The sequence below is a fragment of the Athene noctua genome, chromosome Z (genome assembly GCF_965140245.1).
Source record: "Athene noctua chromosome Z, bAthNoc1.hap1.1, whole genome shotgun sequence".
In the NCBI taxonomy this organism is placed as follows: domain Eukaryota; kingdom Metazoa; phylum Chordata; class Aves; order Strigiformes; family Strigidae; genus Athene; species Athene noctua.
Genome location: NC_134077.1, coordinates 26,275,965 through 26,294,973, shown reverse-complemented (window position 1 = coordinate 26,294,973; position 19,009 = coordinate 26,275,965). Strand labels below are relative to the sequence as shown.

Sequence of the window (19,009 nt, the reverse complement as noted above, 5' to 3'; positions counted from 1 at the left end):
GTATCATGTGATTGTTCTATATATTCAAAATGTTGAAAATCTCATGTGTGTCAGCCTAGATGTTGTCTGGGGTTCAAGAATAGAAAATCTGAATTGGGCAAGGGACTCCTGCTACTCTGAAGTCTTCCTGAAAAGATTATTTGTGTCTACATATTAAGATCAGATTATAATTTGTTTAGTTAATTTTAAGTAATTTTGTGGAACAACCTGCATTTTGTGTTAAAAGATAGATGTTATTTAAATTTAATTTAGTATTCTTGCAGAATTACACTTAAGGTCAAGCTGAAATTTTTGTTTTAAATTGTAATTTTTTTTCACTTTGCAGATTTGTTTAAACTTATGACTGCACTATAGAAGTTATTAAGGGAAACTGGAGACTTTAGTAGCTGATAATTGGTGCTTTCAGAAGTGAGGAAAGTTTGGGATGCAGTTTAAGACCGCATGGTAGCATTAATGAAATATTTTAAAGTCAGGAATTCTGAACCCGTGGTTCAGGTGTTCAGGTACTGTATATTCAGAATGGTCCCTCTGTGGGTACAAAAATCGGAATTGTAATGATAAAATGATCAACAAATAGCTAAATTGCATATTTACATGGATTGTAAGAGTACTTATGTCCTGGATTTGAATGTGAGTACTCTGTAGAACAACTACTCCCTGCTAGGAGAACTTTGTATGCTTTTGGATACAAATGTGCGCATTGTCTCTTCAGTAGAATCACTAGTGATCTGAAGAGTACACTGATAAGTTGTCTGCCTTTTCTTGCTTTCTGTAGCTGTGTATGATCGAATGAGAGCAGACCAGAAAAAATTTGGTAAAGCAGCATGGGCAGCAGCAGTAGAACGTATGGAAAAGCTTCAGTATGCGGTTTCTAAGGAGACTTTGCAGTTGATGCGTGCTAAAGAAATCTGTTTGGAGCAGAAGAAACATGCACTGAAAGAGGAGGTAAGTTTTCATAACAATAAATAGAAAAATATGAAGAAAAAAACTATGCCTTGGAAGAGTGTTGATGTATTTAAAACAAACCCAGACTTGAAAGTCATTTTTCAGCTTCTACTAATAAAAGTCAGTATTTAAACTTTTACTACACTCTACCATGTTACACAAATGAGGTATACAATGTAGATGTGGTGAGATTTATGCCACTTAACATATGTTTTCTGTTCACCTTTTTCTGGTTAGTCAGGAAGACAGTTTTTACCGTTACTATTTAGAGCTATCCACTGAGATAAATAAAATGAAGAGAAGGGATAGAACAGAAATCTGCTGCTATGTAATCTCCACAGTTTAGCTGTCAGAGGCATGACCACCTTTTTTGAATAGTTCCGACATTCCAGATGGAAGGTGTCTGAACATTAGTAATTAGACAGATGACTAGCGTGTTGTACTGCATTCTCTTTGTCTCTGATTACCCTCATTATTAAGGCAGCCTTCCAGAAGGGGATTGTGCCAGCCACAGCTTTCATGAGGAAAGAGTGCATGCATTAAACTGTGTTTAAATGTCTTAGCAGAAAAAACCCCACATTTATTCGGTTTTATGAGATGTCCACAAAAGCGAAATGCTACAAATTCTCTCCTAAAATTTGCTATCATATAGATATTTGGTGCTAAGTACTTTCTGTAATACTAATATAAATTTACATTCTATTGAATCACTTGCCTTTTTTCAGAGCGCTTTTCAAATGTTTCAGCAAAATCTAACCAAACTGGTGGCTCTGTTATGAAAAGGTTATCCAGAGAACTCATGACTTTGGCACTGATTGCTCAGTGCAATAGATTGGTAGCTTTGTAAGCCTGATCGACTGCCTGTTTTAGGAGCTTCTGTAGAAGACAGCCTGATCTGCAAGGAAGAGGGACTACATGCAAGACCCAGAGCATGAAAATAAAAAGTTTGCTCCATTTCAACACTCTTTAGATTTAGAAAGCCAAGAGTTGCCTGGAAACATGAGTTTATCAGGCTGTTGCCATCCTTAGCTAAGAGTTGATGAGAGAATCCAGCAGTACTAATTGGAAATATACTGATTGTGTTTACATATTTAGAGCAGCCATGCATCATGTTTTCCATAGCATATGTTGTTTTTCTCCCAGTGGAGGCCTTCCTTGAGTTTTTGTTGAATGAGATCTCAGTCTGGTAAATGAGCAGTTGTTTGTTTTGATGTGCAAAAGCATTAGGGGCTGCATAGCATTGCAGTATAAAGGTGGGTGAAAGTCTCTGAACTGAGAGTTTGGGGCATGGAGAAATGAGGAACATCTGATGTCCATGCAACGGCATGGTGCTTTGGGATGGTGTATTATAAGGTATAGAGAGCTCTGGGTCAAAACATGGTGGTGGGGAGGTATGAGGACCAGCTTCTGTTCTGAAAATTTTTTTTTTTTTCCTTTGAGAATGTAAAAACCCTAAATTCACAAGTTGGGTGTGACAAATGTGACTGGGAATCCCATATTGGTGAAGAAGGGTTGCAATCTTACCATCAAGAAAATATTTGCAGAATTGGAATACCTTCTGTGTCAAACCATTTAGGGACGTTACATTAGGGACAGCAGATAAAACCAGGATATTCCTTCAAAAAGACTAAAATACTCAACAAACTAATTTGTCGGGTTTGAGTTGAGGATTAAAAAAGAAAGAACGACAGTTCAGAGCAAAGACCAGATGTAAGTGTTTATGAAGACACTGTTGGTGTTCAGCAGGTTGTCTATGAATTTCTGAACATTAAGTCTTGGAAAAGAAAAAAGTTTATAAAACCAGTAGCACACAGTTACATCATTTTTTGTAATATTGTATCCTGTAGTATCATGACCTGTCTATAGTTGACTCCTTAATTGGTTGGAGGAATACTTTTGTTCCAACAGTTTGCTAGGTATGAGTGAGAGTCTGCCTCTTATGAGTGGTCAGAGTACTCTGTGTTTCACTCAAAATAATTTAGAAATTCTTTAAAATTATTTTCTGTTGATTTTTTGAGAATGAGCTTCCATATTCACACTGAAAGACATGAAGTTTTTTTCCTCAATTTTACTCCCTTCTTCTGAAGTTTCTCAGACAGCAACAGTGATGAATTAAAATGAATACCTGAACTGGAGGACACTCAGGGTTCACATGAGGTAGAGGAACCAATTACTTAAAAGGCTGGATAATAGAAAATTTAATAATAGTTATTTTTATGTATATATTTTTTTTCACCATGAGCTGCCAGTTAATTACTTCGTAAATGACAGCAGATGAGAATAATCATGATCTTTATAAACTGGTAAAATGAGACTGAGCCATCAATGCAACAAAGTGGTACAGCAGCAGATGCTCTTTATCTGTCATACCAGGTATTTCTAGCAAAGGGAGAAGTGTTAGTGTCACTGCACACGGACTTGTCAGATTTCTTTTCTACCTTTCTTCCATGCGTTTATGATCAACCAAGAAAGATAGTTCTAACTGGAGCAGTTACAGGGAGGGCTACCACAGTGATGCCAGGAACGGCAAGTCTGATTTGCAAGAGAAGTTGAAGTTGTTTCGACAAATAAAAAGAAGGCTGAGATGATACAAAGTCGCTCTCCACAGAAGTGCTAACGGGAATAAATATTAGTCAAGAGCAATGCATATTGCTGTTCAGTACTGGCACAAGAAGAAATGGTATTACTTGATTATGAATACATTGGAAATAATGGAAGAACTTTCCTGGCAGTTAGGAGAGAGTATGTGGAATGGGCTTCCAGTGGGAGTAACATAGTTTTGTGGAAGCTTTTTTGTTTTGTTTTTACGAAAGCAGAATGAGAACAACAATAACAATATGGAAATTATTTTAAGAACTCAGTTTATAGAAAGCAGTTAGATTTTAGATTTGTCTGAAAGCTGGATTTGATGGCCCTCATGTCTGTATTCCATGTTTGTCTATTTTTTTAATTTTGTCACCTATCCCTTTAGTGTGTGTGTGTTCATAGTTCTTGTCAGAGGCTTTCTGTTTTAACCTGTTATATCTTTATTAACAATATGTGGGTTTACAGTGATGTATTTCTGCCTTAGAACTATTAAGAAACCTAAGTGCTTGCTTAAGTTATTCACTTAGTATAAATGAGACAGCAAAGACTGTAAGGGCCAGAGAGATTAAATTATATGCTTGAGTTAATGCAGAAAGTTGGGGTATAGCAGGAAATTGAACGCAGATCATTTGATTCTGGTTCTTTGTCCAACTGCAAAATGTTTTGGGGTTTCTTTTCTGTAACATTCTCATGTTGAAGTTCTTTATGTTTCATTCACCATGTTGATCAGTCTGAGATTTACCAAAGATACATTAAATTACTGGTACATCTTAGTTAGGAACTTGTAACGTTGCTAATTGAACCACTCTTAAATTTTTAACAAAAAATGGTGACATTTTTCCAGGAGTGATGACACTGATTTGAATTATCACACATATAGTATCTCACATAAAGTTTTTAACAGAAATGGTTGAAATTAAAGGTTTCCACTTTTCTTTCATGAGGGGGTATTATGTAGCTAGGATATCTTCCTGAGAACCATATGACAGCATTAACTTTCCATTGCTGTTGCACTTGAACACTGCTGGCAGCATCTGTAATGTGTGCTTGTAGGACTAAGATTTGGTTGTCAGACAGGTCCTTTATCAGGCAGACACCAGTGCAGCTGAATGAAATCCTGAACTGTCATACATAACTTGATAAGCTGATATTCTGAAGATGGCCTGTTTATGTCCCTTTGCAGTCTTTATACAAAGTCTGTGGACTTAAATTTGGGAACATGTTTTTTTAAAGAAAAAAAAAATTTAAATTTGAGTGAATTTCACAGTTCACTGACAAAGGAAAAGTTTTTGGTTGTTGCAGAATTTTAAATTATATTGTCTTAATTAAGAAAAAAATCAAAACCCAAACACCATTCAGCACCAGTCACACTGGACTGAACATGTAAACTATACATTATTGATTGTAAGATTTATGTCATTCACTTAAGAACATAATGAGCTTTTCTGGCTGCTTAGTTGATATACAAAAACTGCATTCAGTAAATACACAATATAGTGGAAGAAATTTTTTAAATAGACATTACAAGAATTGATTCACAGATCTTATGTCTATCAGTCTTACATGGAAAGAAGTATAATATACAGAACAGTTTCCTTAGTGTTTAATTGAGCTGTGAAATCCCTGTCAACAGATAATGATGCAGGTGCTAAAAGCATGCATGTTATAAAAAAAGGGATAGGACAGATTTATGAAGTAAAATCCAATGAATCTATTTTGTATAAAAGGCAGCACAGTGGCTTAAGCTGTGCTGCAAGCTGTACTAGATACTAGTGAAACAGTTTAGGGAGGGATCACTGCAGTGCCTACCACGTTTCGTCTTCCTCTGTATTTGTGGTTACCTTTGTCTGAAAGACGGTATTGAGTAAGGTGAATCTTTGATTTAATTCATTACAGATATCTTTCTGGTTTAGTATAGGCATGTGTGATTAATAAAACCGAGGAAACTCATTAATTACAGATACAGTTTCATACATTGAAGAAACCACCATAATGTAAAAAGATACTAGCAAATACTTTTTAAAATGTATAGTTTGCTAGGTCATGTATTTTTGCTTGGGAGACATCCCTTTCTGATTGAATGTCTGTAATACAGAAATTGGACTGTGTTTCATCAGAACGGTAAGGTAGATAGGTCACAAATCCCAGCAATACTTGTAATTACTTTCATCCATTATCTGAGAGAAACTATCAGAGATACGTTTTTCTGAGCAGGTACTTGGATGTGGCCCTAACTCTTCTTCATGCAGGCTGTAAAGTCGCATGACTTTGAATTCCCTCTAAAGTGAGACAGTAGATAAGATCCTCTTACATGTTGGTATTTCTTAAACATGATCTGAATGGCTAACTGTATTGAGCAGTGAGATCTTGTTTGGCAGAATAAAAGAGGATGATTTTTGTCGACTTTGTGTCTTGTGTCACTTTTCTGTGACATGTTCAAACATGACACAAATAAGCACTAAAGCAGATACTTTAATCTAGGTCTTTCATTCTCCTGTGAAGGCCTTCAGAAACAATAAAACGCCTTTAGTTAAGTTGTAATTAGAAGAGGATCAGTGCATGTAATTATCCTTGTTCCCATCACCTTTCACCTTTTTTTTTCCCTCAGTTCAGCTTTAATGAGAGTTTTAATTGTAGCTTTCTAGATGCAGTTAGCAAAACAACTTTTAGAGTCTTTGGACTGAAGATAAGAAAATACTAATTTTATTATGTATCTTCAGAGAATCAAATGGTAGAGTAGAAGAGTGGTAGGGATGTTTCATGCTATGCTCTGTATGACGTCACTTGGACAGTGAGAAAGTGTGATCCAATGCCATGGATTTTTATATTGCCATATAGAAAAAATGTCAGATATTAAAGATGTCTGAAAGTGTGTAGCTGATCAAAACCTATCTTATCCTCTTGACATGTTAAATTTTAACATGTTACATTTAGTGTACTAGACTGTATCTAGCTGTAATTGTAAAGTCTGTGATTTTTGTTCTCCTCAGTATCCTGGAGTTGTGTGTATTTTCTTGGTTGTGTTTGGTTTTTTTCTCTTTTCATTTAGATGCAGAGCCTGAAAGGTGGTACAGAAGCCATTGCTCATTTGGACCAATTAGAAGCTGATTATTATGATCTACAGCTTCAATTATATGAAGTGCAGTTTGAGATCTTGAAATGCGAAGAGCTGCTGCTGACAGCACAACTCGAAAGCATCAGAAGACTGATGTCAGGTGCTTTATGTATTTTAAATAAGACATAATCTATAAAAGATAATTCTCTCCCTAAGAGTCTAATAAACCCTGTGGGAATAAAATGAGCACAGATTCTTTATCATGTGAAGAACTGGAGCTTCTAACATAAGTACTGGTAAATTAAAATTTATGCTTGTTCATAAGGTGTATCCACACACATACATAAGTTTGGGCCTGTGTTTGGAAATAAACATGTAAGATACTGCTTAAGTTTTGGAAAACTAAATTGAGGGAGGAGGAAATGTCTTCATTACTGGACTTGTCTCATTAAAAATTTGCATTAGTATTATTAATTTCTTTGAGGTGATTGGTTTTCAAAAGGTTTTCCTGCAAATCAGAGTCCTTTGGCTAAACTTTGAAGCTTGCCATGGCCTTCATTGCTGTCTCACTGATTTAGACCAGTGATGCAAACCTCAAGTTTCCAGAACCTCCTATAACTTGTGTACTTACAAACTATGGAAATGGTACAGATAAATCATACAGCATTTTTGAATCCAGTTCTGTCCTTTGGACCTTTCTATAGTTAATGAGTTTATTCACACCAGCTCTGTTTTACTCTTTAGTGCATAGGGCTTACATAGAAAATTTTGTTATGGATAGAAAAGTCATTTAAGAAGAGAGATTTCAAGCTGAATTGTATTGTGAGTTACCTCTGGAAAAAGAGAAAACAGGTATTAATTATGGATTCTTCGTGCTGTCATGTGGATCTCTTCCTTTAGGCTTGTAATGACAACAACAACAACTGCATGTGTAGAAGATGAGGTTTGAAAACTCTGTAAATGACTTAAAGAAATGTGTCAGCTTTGACTAGGTGCCTCTGTGGAGAGCTAGTTAGTGCTTTAGAGATAGTTTTTGTACTTGGGAAATCAGACATCAAATTTTGGTACTGAAGACTTGGTATGGTTTCCTTACCTGTGGACCAAAGGAAATCCCTTGAACAGGAGGCTGAGAAAGAATGTGTATCAAAATCCCTTCTCTTTGATGTAGTAGTGAGAGTAAAACCTAAGGGCCCTCAAGAGTTTAGTCGTGCTGTAAAAACATCATATGTCCTTATGACTTGTCACTAATGTTTTCACCAGAACTCAAAAAACCCCAACCCCATGACCTGACCCAAAATAAAACAAAATCCCCAGTCAGCTAAACAACTGACCTTCTCCTTCCCCCCAGCAACAAACTAGTTCACTATTCTGGCTTCCTTTGCTATTTTAAATTTGTATTCTTTAATAATAAATCCAAAAGGGTTGTTTGTTTTGGTTTGGTTTTTTTTTTCTGTTAAAGACAGCTGTCTATGTTAGAAGTAATTACTCTCTTTTAGTAACTCTCGGCTAATATCCCATGGGACAGAAAATGAAAAATACAGTTCTTAAATGTGTGGGAATTTTGTTCAAAGGATGAAATTACCTCTTCGGACTTTACTTAGGTGGAGAGGATAGAACACTCAATGTGAAGAATGTGATACTGAAGTGGCTACATGTCTTCAAGACTGTTCAGCACCAAATCTGAATGAAATAATTTAAAACATATAGTGGTCTTTGACAGCATAGGAAACAACACATATTAAAAGAGAAAAGTGATCTGTTGCATCTTCTCTTATGCTTCCTTTTTAAAGTGTACTTATAGTCAGTAAAGGAATAGCTTTTTAAGTGTGCACATCTGTATGATATGAAATACATGTGTCTTAGTGACTGGTAGAGGCTGTTGCTGTTCTTTACTCTTTGACTGTATTGGTACTGCAGAGATACTTCAGTTTTGGATTCTGTTTTGATGCAAGGGACATCAGCCATACTACTAGTGAAGTCCCAACAGAATTTTTTGAGAGTGAATGTGATTTGATTTGACTGCCAGTTGGTTATAAGCTACAAGAACAACTCAGCACACTGGATCTGAAAAGGATAGTAGATTGTCATATTATAAACAACAGTAGTAGTTTTTTACTGTCATTAAGTAAATACCTGCATTGAAATTCACAAAATGTGAATTTATTACATTAGAATTTTAAAGAGTCTTATCCTGTCCATACAAACTATTTGTACATCCTTATAAGATGGTTTTGTCGTGGATACACTTGTAAATTCCTTCCTTTAACTCTACATGGAAGTGTTTTAAAATAAAATTTGCTTGTAAACTCTGCCATTTTATAAGTGCATGGCAAAATACAATTGTTAGTTGTGAATCTTATTTTTATTCACTGATGTCTCAAAGTGGGTTATAGTGAATTGGCAGTGCTACATATGGATGAAACTTTATAGGTCTTATTTTTTAAACTGAGCACTGAAGTAAAGAATCTAGTAGGTCTGGTTTAATTAGATTTTAAAATTAATGTAGCATTGTACTTTCTTTTCTGGCCCTGCCATGTTTTCTGCTGAGCTGCAATTAGCACAATAATCAGAATTTTGACTGCAGCAGAAACTATACACACAAATAACATGAAGTGACAACAGCTTTTAAAATGGACAATGTACCGAAGAAAACTCTGCCCCTCTCCCCACATAGTCTGGTAGACGGTCTTGCTGAAAGTAGCTGTTGAAGTTGAAATGAGAAGGTTTGTTGGTGCTGCAGAGTAGATACTTGACAGTCAGGCCAGCTGTATCTGCCTGTTCCAGCCAGCAGTTATGCATATCCCTCTTAGAATATTACAAAAAATCCATCTTAGTGTGCAGTGAAATAGGGAACAAGAGGCCTTTGCTGCTTCTTCATCCCAACATTGTGCAAGGATTTATAATCATCACTCTTTCCTTCTTGGCAAGAGATGAGAAAGCAGCATTAAGAGATGAGCTCAATGTTATACTAAATACTCAGGAGACTAAAAATCATGAGTGTTGATAAAACTCTTAGTAATGACCTCCTTTTCAGGCCTGTAACGCTCTGAAGGATTGCCTTGAAGTTACCCTCCCTCTGCTGCCTTTGAGCAGAAGCAGTGACTGGGCAGTCAGAAACCTCCTGAGAGAGCTTTTTTGGTGTTTTGTTGTCCAATTCCCCTTTCATGAAATTAATAGTCAGTAGTGGAAGAAGAATCTCATGCCAAAGAGTTCAGAAAGAGTCTGTATATCCTCAAATTTGTAAAGACCAGAGGATATTATTGCACATTGCGTGTCCTTTGTATTAGTTAAGATACCCAAAGACATGTGTGGACATTGTGATCAAGTTATGCTCCAGACACAAGTGTGTGATTAGAGTTGCTTTTTTTTTTAAGTGCTCTGAGCTTACCTGAATACCAGGCTGTGCTTCATTGGTACTGATTTCTGTTCTTCCTATAAACTTTAAAGCCCTACAGTGCTTTGCTGTTTAGTGCTTTTCCTCTGACATTTTCTATAGTCCTCTGAAAGGATGATAGCATTCTTCTGCATTAAATCTTCCAACTCAGTGGAAGGGTTGTTGAACAAAACAAAAGCTTAATGAAATACAAATTATTGATTTTACTTTTTCATTGCTGACATTTTTAAAACAGAGAAGAGAGATGAAGTGGTATATTATGACACTTACGAAAGTATGGAAGCCATGCTTGAAAAAGAGGATATGGGAACATCTATATACTTGCAAAAAGAGGAGCTGCAAAAGTTACAACAAAAAATCCGTCAGCTGGAAGCAAGGCGTGGACGTATTTCAGCCAAGAAAGCCTACCTCAGAAATAAAAAGGTATTATTAAAAAATTTCTAGCATAATTAGAAAATTTAATAAAACTTCAAAAGGTTTAATTTCAGATACAACTTCCAAGCCTCCCAGAATTTTCATGGATTATATTTACTACTTACTAAAGGTTGTTTTACAGAGTACCAAATACAATAGCATGTATTACTAAATTGATATATTTGAGATTGTTTCCCTTTTACTTTAGGAACCTTTAATTACTTTGAAGTCAACAAATAAACCTGTTTCTTATTATTAACTTATGAGAATACTTTCATGTGGAAAGTACATGCTAGAATACATGTTTTTATGGAGAGTAGTTTTATATATTTGCAGCAGAGAATTTTCAAGTGAGTTTTCTCACTAATGAGTTCTATTTTCATTCTCTTACCTCATCCTTTTAAATTTATGTAATGTGTCATTGATACTCTGTATTCAGCAGATATATATGAAATCCAGTATATATTTTAAATTTGTGTAACCAGGTGTGCTATTTAGTGCCACTTAGCTTTTTCGTGCATTACATGATCAAGATGTTGTGCGGAAAAGTATTTTAATATAGCTATTGTCTTGAAAGTGTGTATCAAGTCTATATAAATATGTACATTCCTTTTTTCCAGAATCCCTTGTTTATTGTTCCATAACAGTCTGTGGTTGCATCAGTATGCATTATTAATGAGTGATATAGCTTAATGAGTAGAATAGATCAAAGTTTTGAGAGAGCATTGTAATTCTTGTTATAAAAAAGATTTGTACCCATACTATATAGTATACGTCTATGCAGAAGTCTCAGTTAAGACCTCAGTCTAGCTTGGGATCAGGGGTTGGTGTGGTTGTATGTTCCCTGTCATGTCCTTTAAGGTGGGACATGACCCCTTTAATTAAACAGCTCTAGTAGTTTGACGGTAAAGCCTTCAGGTCTTGCCTCCCTTTCATAACTAATTTATCTGTTTCTGTACCTGAATCTGAAGCAGATCAAACAAAACAGCAGTTGATACATTTTGTATTTTGGATTTCTTTATATTTCTTCAGTAACAGTCCTGTCTCTGATTAACACAATATGGAGAAGACTGCAAATAAATTATAATAAAAGTCTTTTGTTAGCCAGTTATGGAAAGTAGTTTGCTCAGAGTCATTGGGTTTGTTTATGTGAGTTGGTAAAAATAAAAAGTATCAAGAACTTGGGCTTTTGAGTATTTCAAGGAATAGATCCTGTCGTGTTATGCTAATTAATGTAGACTACGTTATATTAGTTAAGCAATTTTCTCCTGAATATGAAAAGATATTGCTGGCATCTTACAGAGTAGACAAACCTGTTGAAAAGTGACAGCCTGATTGCTCTTCCTTACTTACGACTTACGGGATTTAACAAATCAAGAAGTAACCCTGAAGCAGGAGTAGAGATTTTTTTAGCACGTCTTCTTATCTGTATAATGAACTAATCACCTTCAATTGGCTCATTTGTTTCAAGGTTATGCTGTGATAAAATACCTTGTTTAAACTGAAGGAATTGGTTCTAGGCTGTAACACTGGTTGTAACACTAGTTGTAGCATGCCTGCTTGTGTACTGAGAAAAGGTGCAGAGTTATTTATGATAGTATTGCTCATCTGGGTCTGTGTGCAAGAGTAATACAGCGATGTCTACTCAACATTGTGCTGGAAGAATGTTGCTTATACTGCTTTCAGGACCTGAGGTGATGTCGCCATGTGGAATTTCACTGCTGGATGTCACAGCATGGACATTATAGTGCTCTCAGAACTAGTTCCAGCTCTTCACTGGTTTCATTGCCCAGCGTAGCATTATCTGCAGTTGAGTGCTGCAATGTGATACGTAGCTTTCAGCTTCTAAAGAAATCACAGATTGGAATAATGTGTATTCAAACTTGCAGGGAGAGATAGAATACTGTGAAGAAAAACAGTAGGCAGAATCTGTTGTTGTGTGCCATTTTGTGATGCTCATTGGGCAGAAAAGAACATAGTCATTTTGATGGATGTTTATGGTAGAGGTATTTACTGTAGCTGCTCTTATTATTGCTGACTAATGCAGAACCCTACTAAGTTTACTAGTAATTACCTGAAAATCAAGGCTCTTGTGGCTTTGATTCAAACATGAAGAAGCTTTGTATCTTGAGTGACCATTCTAGTGATATCATAAAACATTGTTAATGAGCACTGTTCATAGTGCCTGATATGGGCAGCTGTACTTTACAAAACTGGGAGGAAAAAAGGCTTGTTGCTCTGAAGAGTTTGCAGTTTAAATTAAACATGCAGAACAAAGATACAGATGGGATACAGGAGCAGATTCTATATGGTGAGAATAAGCACAGTAATGACAGAATGCTGAGTGGAGAAAAGAATGAGTTTTTGCGGGTTCATTTGGAAAGTACTTACTATGTGGTCTCTTTCTCAGAGTGTGTCTGTCTCAATTAAGCAACATTTATTGAGAGTCTGCTTAATGCTTTTCAGATTCTGTTCCTGACCATGCTTGTTTCAGCAAAGTATCTTAAAACAGACCTGTAAACAAATGTTCTGTTCTGGACTGGGTTGTTGAGGTTTGGGTCATCTTGTTTCTTTTTCTTTTTTTGTTTTCCTTGTCTGTTTTGTAGTTGAAAACAAAAAGGAAGCTGTACATTAAGTGGTGTATTTCACAGTCTTGTGATACATTTAGAAATAACAGTCCTTGTTTATTACGAGGTTATTGGCAAATGAAGATTCCCTTAGGAGAATGCCTCCTTTCTAGCAGCAGATATTATAATTAAGAAAACAATAGGAAACTATTCTCTATCATCTGTTTGGGGTTTTTTTTTTGAGGAAGTTTCATCAACTGGATATTTGAAAATATCTTCTGTTGAAGAGATAACATAGTGAAAGGGAATTAATTACTTTGTGTGGAATAAGACTCTATGTAATACAAATATAAATTTCTGTGACTATAGTCTCTATTACTTTTGTTTTTCAGAAATTCCTTTTGCTGTTTTTGCAGTTGATCCTTCTTTTTTTTTGTTGTTGTCAAATAATTGTACCAAACCTTTATTTAGAAACTTTTGCTAAAGGTTTGTTAGAAATCTCATTTAGCTGTGGTTCTGAATAACTGAGCCAGCATTTTTTAAATTTACAGTTTTGGAGACGTTGATGTTCTTTCACTGTACTACCATGCATATAAACTCTTTATTATCTCTTTTTTTTAATCACATATTTGCATTTTTTAAGCAATCATTTCCTGATGTTCCTTTGTGTTGATGACAGTTACTAAAAAATAAGATTAATTATAAAAAAAAAGATTTAAGTCTCACTGCTTTTCATATTTCTTGAAAGCTAGTTAACAGATTTTTTTTATGAAGGATATCCCTACTATTATCCCAGTCTACCCCCTGCTGGCTGCACAGTAGTATTAATTAGGTTATATGGAACAAGCAGCTGTTTTATTAGGGAGATAGCTTTATAGCAAAGCGTTGAGTTAAAAAAGATGATGTAGGAGGCATCTAGAAAAATACTTTTGGAAAAATAGAGTTGTGCAGAAATTGAATTAGTTTACGTCCAGGAAAAGTATTTTTTATCATGAGCAGATGGGAGAAGCAACTGGTTGGTGAAGCTCTTTGAGGTATGTTTGTAATGTGTGCTTTGATCTAGAAAGCTTCTTCACATGCTGTCATGTCCATTTAACAGGACACCTTGACTACTTTGCAAGACCATAGTTTAAAGCATAGACCATGCTGAAACAGGTGGCATAGGATTACTTGGTGTGCTTTCATATTATTATTGTTGGTGGTGTTACTACTACTACAACATAAGGGTGTAACAACAGAGAAAACTTAAAGTATGGTTTCTGCACATACTGAGCTTACTAAATGAGAAAATAAGCTTTTACTTAAGATGCTTTTCAATCTGAAAGCAAGACTCACCAGAACTAGTTAAATATAATACTAATGCAGATCTCTTTATATTACATGTTACTAGTCTTAAACGTGGTAGTTTATCCAGTGATTAGAATTGACATGGTCCCTCAGCTCTCCCTTTTTGTCTCTAGAAGTACAGTTTGATACTGTGAAGTCAGTCAGGTGATTAAAAGACAAATGAATGTTGCTTCTTGATGCTCTCTGTTCCATACAGTTGGTCACATCTTTCTTAAAGTGTGGCTATTACTGGATGTAAGGCTTTCTCAGTGCTGAGAAGGAAGGACTACTTCACATGTGCAGCAGGCTGTATTCCCGCTCATACGCCCAGTTGTGATGTTTTCTTTATTTGATGGAGTTTGTCAGTTTATGTTCAACTTGTCATCTCCCATAATCATCCAAATAGTTTTTTTAATGCTGCCACCTGGCTGGTTTTTTTTCTTCATTCTTTGCTTATAGTCACTTAAATCTTGTCTACAAGTAGAACTTAGCATTTGTCCCTACGAAATTGCAAGCTTTCTTTTTTTTTTTTTGACCACTTCTGTAATTATTTAAGATGATTCAGATTTCTAATCCCATGCTGCAACATGTTTTCAGCCTCTCCTAGTCTTTTGTTATTTCAAGTCATAGAGATCTAATTACATTAAATAAGGTTGTTCATTACTACAAAGTTAGCACCAAATATGTTTTGGTCTGGTTACTGATGATAAAGAGAAAATGTTTCATAACAATGTGCCCCCCAAGTGTTTGAGACATGTGAAAAAACCCAAACCTAACATACACATTCCCATTATTTTATAACACTTTTATATCTCATAACATACATTCCTTGTTATTTTATATTAATTTTAATTGAACTTATCACATAAACAGAGAATAAACTCTAAAGGTAAATGAGTAGTAGTATTACAAGAAGTCAGATTCTGTACTAATATTCTGAAGCTGTTGCTGTGTCTTTGAAATGCAGAAATTAGGTAGTTTGTACTTTGACAGTTACAATTTAAATGGATTAACTTTTCCAGCTGTCTTAATTAAACTCTTTTCATCAGGGAAAAAAAATCCACAAACAAACACAAAGCCCAGCAGCATTTAGAGATATCTATCTATCTATCTATCTATCTATTCCTCTGATGAATCTAGGATGGTATTTCCACAGAAACTTATGCTCTTGTTGGTTACCTGTATACAGTAGCAACATTGATGGTCTTATTATTTAGAAACATTTGAGACAGCATAGTATTTCTCTGCTATACAGAACACTGGCTACCTTTCTGTGTGATCATAGTATGTCCATAGTCACCTTGTCCATAGGAGCTGTCCAGGTGTCCAAAATAATGGGGTTTTTTTTAAGCCCTCCCCTCCTTGTTTTTGTGTCTTTCTGCCACTGCTGTAGTATTTTGCTTGATGTCTGACAACCCCATCAGCTGCCCCAAGCAATGGCTTTCAGTGGCAAAGCTCCTGTCTCACTCTACCCAGTAAGTCAAACTGACTGATGCCTGGGAAGCCCATCGTTTTGGTGTTCTAGCTGCAGTCACACTCCAGGCTGCTTCCTAACACTGCCCCCTCTTACACAGCCATGAGATGTATTTCTGATTACACATAAAAGTTTATAGTTCTATGTGGTGCTTGTATCAGGCCTGATTTCACTGTATCTACTGTCTGATTTCCTGGCTGTCAGTGTTGTCCTATGAACATGTCACTATTTTAAATTCCTGCACAAGCTCTGGGTTTTTTTTAACCCGTTCTTATTTGCAGGCAATGTAATAAATGCTTGTTTTTAAACCAGACATTACACACACGAACATAAGTGAACCTGCTTGTGCATGTGTAAAATTGTTACAACTTTATTAATCTTTGTGCTTGCAGAGTGTGCATGCAAAAGATGAACTGACACTTGTAAATGAGAAGCTCTTTAGTTGCATAAATGCATGTATGTAGTATATTTTGAGAGTTAGTTATTATCCACATATACAAATACATGGCGTTACACAACGGGTTTATGAAGTATGTGACAAATTTTGTACTGGTATCGTAGAACAAACTTTTTAAGCAGCTGTTACTCGTGTATATTCTTTTGACAGTTAAAAGTAATAGGTTTGGGTTTGTCTGTCTTGGTTTTGTTTCTGTTTTATGGTTCTACTCTAAGATTAGATTGATTAAATCTTCTTGTTTGAGATAGAAAAGTAAAAATTACAAAGCCTAGTGCTATTGGTGAAATACGACATTATAGCCTGTGAATCGATATTTTAAAATCATATTCTATAGATAACATTTTCTGTCTCTACAGGAGATCTGTATCGCAAAGCATAATGAAAAGATCCAGCAGCGTCACCAGAGTGAGGAGGAATACAAAATGCACCATACTATTCAGCTAGTAAGTTTGAATTTTCTGCTGTTGAGTTTAGCCTTTAGTTGACAGGATGCATTCCTCATTATACATTCATTTGGTGAGTATTCAGTCTGATAGCTGTTTTTAAAAGGCGGTGTGTATCCCTGACCTTTGCACCATGGATTTCTGTATCATATTATGATGGTAAGGGGGACATAGAACCCAAGCAAATAAAACAGTTCTTTCATGCTAGTTTCACAGTCTTAAATGATTACTGCTAGGGTTAGTCTGCATAGTCTGTAACCGTGTGCACATAGATGATTCTGGACATCTCTGAGTATGGCGTCAGATACGTAGAGATGAGTAAGGAAACCATACACATTTCTTCTTGAATCTTAATAACTGTGTTCATTATTTTTCTTCGTTCTACAAAAGAACTAACTTTTGTAAATATGTAGTTGCAGCTGTATGCTCCACAATTCTCTGCACAGTCTCATCGCAGAGAACAGGCTAGCCAGTCTAAGTCTTTTGCTGAACATCCTAGAATATTCAAATTCTGGGCTAGGTCTTGGGAGCTGATATAGTATCAATATTTAATAAAGATCACTGACAAAGATGCATTGAAATCCAAGTCTCTTTAATTCAGGCTTCAGTTAGATTAGCGAAAGTGATCCTGTTTCATCCTTATACATTTTTAACATTGATATATTTGTGCAGGAAATCAGCTGCATAATTTATTTTATGAAAAGGCTACTTGTGAAAGACAGTACGCACTGGCATACTCTTTCAGGAACTTAGAAAAAAATTCTTACAACAAGGCAAAGGAGTTTGCTGTGTGGGATTGTAGTCCATTTATCACTTTTAAAAATAAGACTTGACAAAGCTGAAGGATTTTCTTGTCTGTCAAACACTATAGAGCTTTTTTGTTACATATTTCATGTAATTGTCTGCTTGCACTATATAAAGAACCTTAAGCTGGGTTTTTTTGGTCTTTTTTTCTGTTAATAGTGTGGCTGAAAATTTCTACTATTATTGTAAAATAGGTTTTCAGCCGGGGGTTTTCATGATGAGTTTTTAAAGGATAACCTCAAGGCTGTCCAAACCCAAAACCAAATAAGAATTGTGATTTCACTATTATTCAAAAACAAAACAGAACTCCAAACCAAACCAAAGAAAGAACCCCCTTGAGTTTGAGACTGCTTCAGGAGAAGTTTGATCTGATTGCACATGTAACATGCAGGTGTGGTGGTAGAACTATCCTTTCTTCTTGCTATAATATTTTCTTTATGCTTTTGTTTTAACTTCTTTGCCCCATTGCTCTGTTATATTCACTACATGCTTTTATTCCTCTTCACCTTTTCCTGTTTCCTGTCCTTACTATTTTTCAGACCTGTTCTCCTCTTCCTCTTCCTAATGCATCTATGCTTACTTCCTTCCAAATCACAGGAGTTGGCTCTTTATGAAGGACACCAGGCCACTAGGTGACTTCTGAAAATGGCAGGCAGACAGACACTGCTTTTGTGTTCACTGAATGACAGTAAATGTTCACAAAAATGATCAGAATTTTTAATTGTGATGATGAAGATGAGCTTTTAAAAGTAATACTAAATACTGTGAGTCATTTAAAAATTAAAGCTGTTGTTTCTGCTCAGGGTTTTTTCTTTATAGTCACCTGTTCTATCACTTTTCCTGATAACATACAATGACTATTGCAACCTGATAACTAGTATCCACTTTCAGTAAATTTGAAGAGTAATGTTTTGTTTCAAAGATGTAGTAACTTTGAAGTTTTGTGAAAATGGATGACTAGTTAAAGGAAATTGATCCATAGGTGCATTTTCACTGAGGTAAGATCCCCAAACAAGAAAAAAATACAGCTGTCTTAGCTGCAAGGAAGAGCTTTATTTATTTATTTACCCTGTAGGATTACAGAAAATCAAGATGGATTAAATAATGACAGCTTAAGTAAATAAAAAACTTTCATTTACTGTTGTAAAACTGTTGTTGTAAAAAAAATTGTAATGAAAATGTTTACTTAATTTGCTCAGTATTGGATTCAGAACTTTGTGCAGTCAGTTCTGTGATTTCATGCACTGCGAAAATACTAATATGACATTTAAATGGGCAGTGTTGCAATTTGGACTGTCATTTTGTTCTTGAAATGAGAGAAAATGGATACTGCATTGCTGTCTGGCTAGTTTATACAATTTTTAATTTAAGGGGGCTGTTTTCAGTTCAGTATTCTGTCACAGATCTAGATTTTCTCATCTTTAAAGGTAACAAGTCTTCAAGTGTTCCAGTTCCAGACTGAAATCTTTCTTTACTGAGCTTTGCATTTCTTTACATTATAAAACATGAATTATATACTGTGTTTTAAGGGGAGCACAGAGGCC

At 35.5% G+C, this 19,009-nt stretch overlaps 2 protein-coding genes across 5 annotated transcripts in view; one reads left to right on the top strand and one right to left on the bottom strand.

Annotated features, from left to right (window-relative positions):
• The window catches only part of HOMER1 (homer scaffold protein 1), a 145,562-nt gene that overhangs the window by 7,098 nt on the left and 119,455 nt on the right, over positions 1-19,009 (bottom strand). The gene's annotated exons all lie outside the window — the stretch shown is intronic.
• JMY (junction mediating and regulatory protein, p53 cofactor) overlaps positions 1-19,009 on the top strand; it is a 65,808-nt gene that overhangs the window by 38,640 nt on the left and 8,159 nt on the right. For both annotated transcript variants that reach the window (XR_012635531.1, XM_074932105.1), the window contains exons 4-7: positions 776-945; positions 6,581-6,746; positions 10,216-10,403; positions 16,575-16,661. Coding sequence is in view for 1 of the 2 variants with exons in the window: in XM_074932105.1 (XP_074788206.1) it covers positions 776-945; positions 6,581-6,746; positions 10,216-10,403; positions 16,575-16,661 (611 nt within the window). In the remaining variant the exon portion in view is untranslated. The remainder of the gene's footprint in view (positions 1-775; positions 946-6,580; positions 6,747-10,215; positions 10,404-16,574; positions 16,662-19,009) is intronic.